Raw genomic sequence first — 9,553 nt, forward strand, 5'->3', positions numbered from 1 at the left:
ACACGGCCTCCCAGGGGATGGGCCCTGGAGCCTACACAGCCTGCTGGAGGGGTGACCAAGACATTTGAGCCTGCAAAACTTTCACTGCCCCCAGGCTGCTGCTCTTCCCTGGAAAACTGTGCCTCAGTCCCCACCCTGTTCCCCTCAGAAAAGGGGGGTGCTCCGAGGCGCCCCAACCCGAGGAGGGCTGCTTCAGTGCACAAGAGGGAACCGTGCAGAGCTTGGAAGCAGAGCTTGTTCCTGGTGGGACTCGGGAGGGACTGTCCCTGCTGCTCAGGGTAAATCTTGTCACTTGGAATGGAAGGGGGCAGCCTTGGACGCTGGTACCCCCAGGCCGGGCCTGTGGAGATCCCTGGCACCCCGCAGGGAACTGCCGGCCACACTTCTCAGGACACCAGCCTGTGTAGCTGGGAGAGAGGTCACAGGTCAACGTGGCCCCATTCTGTCACCTGTGCCCCAATCAGGCCACTCCACCCAGCCCCCCTTCCTGCTTTTAACCCGCACACCCATTTGGACCCACCTGTCCCCCCTCACATAAGCATCGCCTGAGTGGCTCCTCTGTGCCAGGGCCTGGGGCAAGCAGGCCTCCCCAGCTTCCCTCATCCTGAGCCATCCCTCTCCCCGGCTGCCATGACCTCCCGTTTTCTTGGACATCTGTCCCCCTGCGCATCACACCTTCTGATGTCAGCCTGACATCTCACCTCTACTGGAAAGCCCCCCACTCCCGCAGGCCTAGGTGTTGTCCCTGCTCCTATGGGAGACTCGTGACTCTGTGCCTGGTGCCAAGTCAAGGTCGGGGGGCAGCAGACCCTTCCCTGCTTTGGGGGAGAAGCTGCTGAGCTCAGAAGGCGGTAAGGCCGGGGCAGCTGGCAGAGCTGAGGGGCCCAGAGGGAGAAGAGAGGCGAGACCAGAGGAGAGGTTGCCACCTGGAAGCTTGGCGCCCAGCTAGCTGAGGGGAGGCGTTCACAGCCCCCCACCCCGGGGAGGCTGAGGTCCTGAGGGACAAGGGAGCCATGCCAACCCAGGGCTCATCTCCCTGGGGCTGCTGCAGAGAACCCAGCCCTAGTGGCCTGCCTCCATCCTGGATTGAGGAAGGAGCCGGTGGGAACTGGCGTCCCCTGCAGCTTGCAGCTGGCTAAGGGCGAGCCTGTGCATTTATTTAACTCTTAGTAAAGTAAATGAGGAACACGTTGAAACGTCTTGCTTGTCCACACATCGCCCAGATGGGATTGGGCAGGCTCGGGGGGGCGGAAGGGGACCAGGAGCCCAAGGAGGGATAGGGCCGGCACACACGCTCTCACATCCCACCTCTGTCTTCCTTGCTTTGCCGAATCTCCAAGGCCAGGCAACGAAGCCAGCACTTCACCTTCACCTTGAACTTCTGCTCCTTCTTGCAGGATACATGGGTCCACGAATCCCCCAGGCCACGAGTGCTGTGACACTTCCTGAAGTCTTGACGCTGGGGTAGGGGAACACTTCTGGGGGTGTAGGCAGGACCCCTCCTGTGTGAGGCTTACTTATAGTGGCTCATCAGGATTCAGCACAGACACGAGGGCGGCACCCAAATCCCTCTGTTACATTCTGGGTCCCTCGACAATTTATTTTCAATTATCCAGTTGGCTCAGAGACATGATCATGCATGGTGTATTCACAATGTGAAGAAAGAAAATTCTGGAAAACCAGGTGGAGGCAGGGATCTCTCTCCTTTTCCAGACAATGTTATATCAGGTCTGTGTGGCTTGGAGGGAGATGCACAAAACTCCTCCTGGGGCTTGGCATCTCGGGAACACCCTCCCTCGTTTTCTTCAGGTCATGTCCCACACCAGGCTGAGGAGGCGGAAGCTCTACCACTTGGCCATCAGCCTTCAATGACTGGAAGGCTCCTCCTTCTTCCTGAGACCACAGAATGTTCTGGTACCACGGGTCTGCCCCAGCCCCAGTGGGAGCACAGAAGGGCAGGCCTTGCTCGCCCTACAACCGCTTCTTTGCCCCGACCCTTGGGCCAGCCCCAGTCATGGGCGACGTCTAGACTTGCTAGCCAAGTCCTTGCACTTGGAGAGGGAGGCGGAGCTTGGACATGCCTTGTCCCCCGTAGCTGCCTGAGCTGGGCCCCGTGCTCACAGGCGGGGCTCAGTTTGCAGGCACAGCTGCTGCGCTTTTTGCTGGCGGGGACGGGGAGGTCTCACTGGCCCTCTTTGCCTTTTTCTTCCTTTTCTTCTTTTTGGTCCCAAACAGTGCCTGGTCTCCGTTGAGCCTGGCGGACTCCCTTCCCTGCTCCCCAGATGCGGTCTTGCTTGCGGTGGTGGCCGCTGGGGCGAGGTTGGTGTTGTCCTCCTTGGCTTTCTTTTTCCACTTCCTTTTCTTCTTCTTTGCCTTTTTCTCCATGTTGCCAGGGCCGTGGATGGCGGACTCCTGGATGATGTCAGAGGCTGACACAGCCGCCTCCCGGCAGCGCTGCAACTCGTCGCCATCCTCGCTGCTGCAACGGGAGTGCAGGCCGGGTCAGCTGGAGTCGGGACGGGGCCCCAAAGCCACCTCTCGCTGCCTCTGTCCAAGCCACCAGAGAGCGGCCACAGACAGAGGGTGGCAGTTGGAGAACTCAGGCTTGGCAGTGAGGCAGAGCTGGGTTCCAATACTGGCTTCTCTGCTTCACGGCTGTGTGACCTCACATTGTGACTTAACCTCTCTGACCCTCAGTGTCTTCATCTATAAATTGGGGATCTTAACAGAGCCCAGGCCTCACAGGGATGTCCCAGGAGTGCAGTGTCCGGCACAAGACGGGTGCTCGAAAAGCAGTAAACATCCAAAGCCAACGGCCTTGGAAACTCTTCCCCCGCCCACTGAGGTACTATTTCCCCAGCTACTGACAGGGCTCCTTCTGGGCCTGGACCTTACTGGAGTTGGCCTGGTTATTTCGGGGGCAGGGGGACTGGCCAAGACAGAACACAGGCAACAACGAGGGAACTGGAGGAGTGGGTGTGCCATCTCACCTGGAGCTGGAAGGCAACCGTTTCCGGCGGGGCTGGGGAGGAGCTTCCTTCTCAGGGCCTCCAGGGATGGACGTGAAGAAAAGGCGGAAGCCTGCAACCCACAGGGGCGGAGTCAGCACCGCCCGGGGCACCCCAGGGGCCGAGGCTGCCCCGTCTCTGCCCTCAAGGAGCTCCCAGTCCAGCGGGCATCGCTCCTGTCTAACTACAAAACGGTGCCTCGTGGGATGAGAGGCACACTTGCTACCTGCTGCAGTGAGAGGATGGGGTGCTTGAGGGGATGCCGGCTGCCGAATCAAGTCAGCAAGCCCTCAGAGGCTTCAGGGAATCAGCAGCTGAGCCTCCCGCCTAAGGCAGCTCGCAGAGTGGCTAATGAGCTGGGAAGGGGACAGAGACCCACGTGGGAGAGGCTGCAGGGTGCAGTGGCTAGGCGCTCCTGCTTAGGGTCACCTCGGGCCAGTGTCTGCATTCCTCAGAGATCCAGTCCCCTCACGATTCCCCCCTGTGAACAGGATCACCATAATACATGCCTCGGACAGGGGCTGCAGGGATGAAAGAAGATAAAATGCCAAAAACGTATTTCCCAGCTCCAGACTCACGGGAGGCGCTTAATAAAGGAAAGCATAACTGCTCACCATCATCCTCCAGGACGCCTCTCGGTACCTCAGCCTTTCTTGGCTCCTTCACTACTTCTGAGATGGTAATGGAGCTAAGGGAAGAGATGGTGGATTTAAGATGAGATTCTAGGTAACAATGAAAATTCTTTTTAATTAATACTTGCCTTTCTCCCTTTAAGTGGAGGGGGTAGGGTAATGTGATACTAAGTGCGAAGGCGGAGAGCACCCCGGCCTGATGGGGACGCGAATGTCCATGGCGCCAGCTCAAACTGCGGTGCCTCACTGGTTTAAACCCTACTTTATTCCAGAAAGTGCTGAAGAAGTTTTGAAGATACTCACAGTACAACAAAATGAGGGCAATTTCAAATAAGGCAAAGAGAAAACAAGAGCAGGAAGGACAGAAAGAGCCAGACGTGTGGCCAGGAAGCCCTACACACTTGCTAGACAGAGGGTACACATTTTGTTCTGAACTTCCTGGCAGCAAGCACGAAAAGGGAAATATGACCAGTCTAGAAAAAAACAGTTCAGAGGTCAGCTCCTAGAGCAGGGCAGACCTGGTTTTTTTTTTGTTGTTTGTTTTTTTAAAATTTTTAAAAACTTGAGCTAATTGTAGATTGACTTACAGTGCCAAGAAATAATACGGGGAGATCCATGGACTCCCCGCCACCCCGTTTCTCCCTCTGGTGACACTGCGTGTAACTAGGGTCTATTATCACAACTGGGAAACTGACTTTGCTACAACCCACCGACTTTTTTCAGACTTCAGACCTGGGTTTTGAATCCTGATTTTGTCACTTACTAACAAGGGACTTCATCTCTCTGAGCCTTTGTTACCCGTCTCTACACTGCGAGTAATAAGAGTCCCCGCCTCCGAGGGCTGTCACAAGAATTAAATGAGACAGTGGATACCAAGCCCTGAGCACAGAGCCTGGCTGCAAGCCAGTGCTCAGTAAACAGCAGCTACAACGATGCTGAAGATGACTACTGTTGTCAAGATAAGCAATGAGCTTCACAGGACCCCCTTTCTCTAGAAGCACAGAGAGAGTGGGAAGAACTGACGAGACCAGGAAGCAGGTCTTGGGGGAATGCTGTCGGGGCAGTCACCTCACACGCACCGCAGAGACCGACGCTCTCAGCAACATCCTCGCAGCGAACACAGCAGTGCACTGGGTGCTTCTCCTAACTGCCTTCTGTAGGTGCCAGAGGCCTCCCCGAAGTCCTGTGTGGGACGCGGTCTGGGGAGAGGGAGCGGAGACGCGGTCTGGCCCAACTGGGCGCCGCCCCTGACCTGGGTAGTATCTAACCCAGTGGTTCAACGTTGGTCCGCAGGGGACACCAGGCAATGACTGGAGACACAGTTGGTTGTCACAGCTGGTGGAGAGACGCTACTAATATCACATGGATAGAGGCCAAGGATGCTGCGAACCATCCTACATGCACGGTATAGCCCTGCACAACCACGGACGATCCAGTCCAAAATGTCCATAGTGCCAAGATGAGAAACCCTGATCTAACACAAGGGACCAAGTGGAGTATCATTTCTTTGGAGAGAAATATGGGAACACTGCAGGGAATATCCTGACCGCGTGTAACCCGCATCCTGTTGGATTTCCACCTAGGGAAGCACCCATTGTGGATCACTGCAATGCCAGGCAGGCCCTGGTCACCCTGAAGCCGAACCATCATGGAGAAAAACCGCTCTCATGGGCTGAGATGCTAATTGACCTTCCTAAACATGTTTAACACATTCCCAGGTTGGGGGACTGGCACTAATGCCATGAGGGTGCAGGCTGCTGAGGCCTGGCCCAACATTCTGTCTGGGAAGAGCAGCTGGTGTGCACTTTGGGAAGACTTATTTGTCCTTTTTCAATGACTACTTCTAATTGAAGGACTATGGCCTGAACACCCTCAATCTCCTTTTCAAAACCTGCTAGGCTGGGGACTTCACTGGTGGCACAGTGGATAAGACGCTGCGTTCCCAATGAAGGGGGCCCGGGTTCGATCCCTGGTCAGGAAACTAGATCCCACATGCATGCTGCAACTAAGAGTTTGCATGTCACAACTAAGGAGACCTGGAGTGGCAACTAAGACCCGGTGCCACCAAATAAATAAATAAATATTAAACAACAACAACAACAACAACAAAAACCCTGCTAGGGCTCTGTCAAGTGGGGATGGATGTAGACCATCCGGATGTAGACCGGAACATGTCCCATGACACATGTCCCATGACACGCCATCAGTCATCCATGGAACAGAGGCATTATGGCCAAATGAAGTCACAAGATGCTGGGCTAAACAAAGTTACACAGGTCTCTTTACTGCAGGACTTCTCAGGGCCTTGAACACACTATTAGGAATCTAAATATCCCAGGCACGGGGGTATGCAGAGTGCAGCGTTTCTCCACCTCTTTGCTGTTGGACCCCTTTTGTCAAGGGCCACACTCTGGACTCGCATTTCTAGGCACCTGTTTTGGGAATGCTGCCCTGGATCTTTACAGATTGTATTCTCACAGTGCCTGGCATACAGAAAGCACCCAAGAAATAGGAATTCAGTCGGTCCCTTGCCCTCTTGCAGAGGGAATGAGCTCAGGTTCCCCTCTTCCTCTCGTGGTAGCAGGACTGCACAGTGGTTAAGAGTAGGGCCTTTGGAGTCAAAGCCACTCTGCTCCTTCCTCCCTGCGACTTCAAGCAAATGCTTCCTCTCACAGAGGGGAGCCCGTTGCCACATCTAGAGAAGAAGGACAACGACAGGACCTTCGTGGTAGAGTGATTATGAAGCGATGAGGTGACAGATGCCAAATGCTTGCCGCGATGCCGACTTACACACTCTGAGCTTCCAGGCCATGGGAGCCCTTACTCTTCGTATTAATGAATAAGGGCAGGTTACCTGTCCAGCAGGGCTCCCAGCATCTTAGCTACGTGCGCTCGGAATTCAGGGGTGGTCTGCAGCTCGTTGCCGTCTTGTTCGTGCTCATCCACCTTGTGCCTACAACACACACGAAAAGGACCTCACTTCCTGCCAGCTCAGAAGCTGCCCCTATGAGGGTGGGGAAGACATGTGTCTGGTTCGCACTGACATCCCAGGGTCTAATAGCCTCTGGCACACAGCAGGGGAGCAATATCAATGAATGAACGCGTGAAATGTGAACCCAAAGTGCACAGTACCTGAGGCTCGGTTGGGTGGTTGGCAACTGAGTATTTGCAGCACCTGTGAAAATAACGAACACCAAAGCATTTATAGAAGAAACGACTATAGCATCAGTTGTGTGCCGAGCACTATTTTATGGGATTTACATGTATAACTCATTGAATATTTCCAATGACCCCAGGGGGTGGGGGTTACCATTATCCCCATTTTGCAGAAGAGGAAACTGAGGCAAGGAGATGTAAAATAGCTTAGCCAGGGTCAAACAGCTAATAAGCGACAGAGTTGGGATGAGGACCCAGGCCATCTGGCTCCAGAGGCCCCCCCTTAACCACCATGCTGGACAAGCAAGTGTAATTTGATTCCAGCATTTATTGAGTGCCTACTATGTGCTTGGCTGTGTGCTAAGTGCTGTGGAAGAGAGAGAAGAAGGGGGCTCAGTTATGTTGATCACTGGACTGGGAGTCTTGCTGGGGTCTCAGCCTCCACATTCATTAGAGGTGCCTTTCCGGCAAGTTCATTTATTTAAGAACTATTTTCCTGACCCCTGTGTAGGCCCTGGGGATACCGTGGTGAAGGGATACCAGCCCTCGTGAAGTTCACATCATGTAACCTCTCGCTCAATAAATATTTGTGGATCAAGTACAGGCCAGAGTTGACTCTAGGTGCTGGGGATGCAGGGATGAAAGGAAAAAACACAGGATAAATAAAGAGGCAATTGTAGAAGAAAGGAAAGCATTATATACGAAAGGAATCACACAAATCATGATGATGGTGGAGAGAAGGCATGTAACCCAGCTTTCCCGAAGAGATGGTGTCTCAGCTGTATTATTAAAGGATGAGTGGGAGTCAGACAGGAGGGGGAAAGCAGTCCATGGAAAGAGACCGATCACATAATTGCTGCTATTTATTGGGCCTTTAATGAGCGCCAAGCACTGCACATACATCATCTCAGTTCCTTCTTAACCTTACGGGGTAGGTACTACCATTACCCCCACTTTACAGATGAGGAAATTTAAGTACAGTGAGATTTAAGTACCTCGCCCAAATTTCTTACTGCTAGTAAGTGATGGGGATGGAAAGGCATTTCTGCCTATAGAAAGTGAAGAGAAAACTGCAGAGTTGTGGTGCCCACAGTACGGTCTGGAGCCTACCTACGGGAAGTGTGCAGTATGGCAGGAAGGCAAAAAGGGACAGGCAGGCAGGGAATGGATTACCAAAGGGCTTGTAAGTCCTTTTCAACAAAAGCAGGGGCTCTTTGCCATGGCCTGCTCTGGCAGTCTGGGAAAGCCTGGATCCCTTCTCAGAATGTTTTAGATGCAAAAAATGTCACACATAGGATTACAAAGAAAACCAATGATACTGAAATTCAGTTATCATTAATAGTAAAAAGCCAAATTTGGGATAGTATTAATATATGTGCTTCTTCGTTAATGTATTAAATAAGATCTACTGATGGGTCTAAAAATTACTGTAATTTTAAAAGCAGGGATGAGTGGAAATAATTTTTTTCAACATTTTATTATGAATAAAATATTTCTGATGTATCCGCAAAGACTGTAATGGGATTTGAAAATCTGCGACTTTTGTTAAGACAAAGTAACAGGTATTGCCAAAACTACTGCGGCTTGTTGTTCACATGCATGATGGAAAGAGATGCTAAATTTCAAACAGAGATTAATGAAAGTAAAGATGAAATATTTTTCCCATTCAGATTCACGGACCCTCTGGATTTTGTCCGGGATTAGGTACCCTTAAGTTAAGGGGTTTGGGATTTATTTCCAAGGCACTAGGGAGTCACGGTCAGAGAGACGTGGAGGACACAGCTCGCTGGCAGCCCCAGGGAGTGAGAAAGTGTTGGAGGCGGGGAAAGGCTGGACGCGAAAACCCAGTAAGGGTCGCGGGCACCTCGGAGAGGTGGTGGGGTGCCCAGAGTGCGACAGTTAGGATGGACCCAGGGAAGCAAAGTCAAGAGACATTCAGGTGACTTGGTTTCTCTGACGGGGATAATGGAACAACCCTCCCTGCTGAACTTGTCCGCGCTTTGACTCTGAACCCCACCCAGGCCCTGGAGCCTCCTCGCGGAAAGAAGTCTAATTCCAGGGACTCCCTCTTCACCATCCATCCTCAGGCCGCAGGGGAAGATCCTGCGCCCTTCGGCCAGACTCCCCGAACATAGTCCCCTACCGGCTCTTGGCTTCTCCGGGCCCCTCGGGCGCTGCTCCAAGCCCCAGGCCGGCATCGCCGCCTCGCGGCACCGGTCCAGCTCCTCCGCATCGCTGCTGCTGCTGCTGCTCTCCAGATCGCTCATGGCGCCAGTGGGCGCCGCCACCTTGAATCACCGCAAAGGATTGTGGGGAGTGCCTCCAGGAGCGATCCTCTTTCAAGATCCCACAAGGGAGCGGAGCAGCACAGCGCATTGTGGGGATTGTAGTTCTCAGACTCAGGGCGCCATTGGTCCTAAACTGTTATGGAGGTTTCCTTAAACGTGAGAGCTGGAAGGGCCTAAGAAATCAACTTATCTATCCTTGAGGAGGAAAATGAGACCTCTAGAGAGGAAAGAATTGCTTAAGGTCACACAAGGGGTTAATGAGCCAGGATTGGTTCCCAGGTTTTGGTAAATCCGTCTGGGCATCAAGAGCACCTTAGGGAACTTTTTAAAATGCAGATTGTTGAGTCTCACTAAAAACTAGGCGAATCAGACCCCCCCGAGAGTGGGACTCAGGAATCTGTATTTCCTCCAACATCCTAGGGCCTTGCTGCTACTCAGTGTATAATCCGTGAACCAGCAGCACCGGCAA

At 53.1% G+C, this 9,553-nt stretch overlaps 1 protein-coding gene across 1 annotated transcript; it reads right to left on the reverse strand.

Moving 5' to 3' along the window:
- Positions 1-32: 32 nt before the first annotated feature.
- C13H12orf43 (chromosome 13 C12orf43 homolog) lies at positions 33-9,187 on the reverse strand. Its single transcript, XM_060028202.1, has 6 exons — positions 8,940-9,187; positions 6,773-6,815; positions 6,495-6,593; positions 3,623-3,696; positions 2,991-3,081; positions 33-2,479 (listed from the first exon to the last, which is right to left on the reverse strand). The coding sequence occupies exons 1-6, from the start codon at positions 9,061-9,063 to the stop codon at positions 2,131-2,133; spliced, it is 780 nt and encodes a 259-aa protein (XP_059884185.1). The 5' UTR covers positions 9,064-9,187; the 3' UTR covers positions 33-2,130.
- Between the last annotated feature and the right edge of the window lie 366 nt (positions 9,188-9,553).

The sequence above is a fragment of the Delphinus delphis genome, chromosome 13 (genome assembly GCF_949987515.2).
Source record: "Delphinus delphis chromosome 13, mDelDel1.2, whole genome shotgun sequence".
Taxonomy (NCBI): domain Eukaryota; kingdom Metazoa; phylum Chordata; class Mammalia; order Artiodactyla; family Delphinidae; genus Delphinus; species Delphinus delphis.

Bases quoted from the DNA above. Each gene is read 5' to 3' on its own strand.
- C13H12orf43 (XM_060028202.1), bottom strand. From the start codon at position 9,063: ATGAGCGATCTGGAGAGCAGCAGCAGCAGCAGCGATGCGGAGGAGCTG. The intron at 6,594-6,772 runs GTACTGTGCACT...TGTGTGTTGTAG, and splicing joins ACCACCCAACCGAGCCTCAG to GCACAAGGTGGATGAGCACG. The intron at 2,480-2,990 runs GTGAGATGGCAC...CTCCCGTTGCAG, and splicing joins CGGTTGCCTTCCAGCTCCAG to CAGCGAGGATGGCGACGAGT.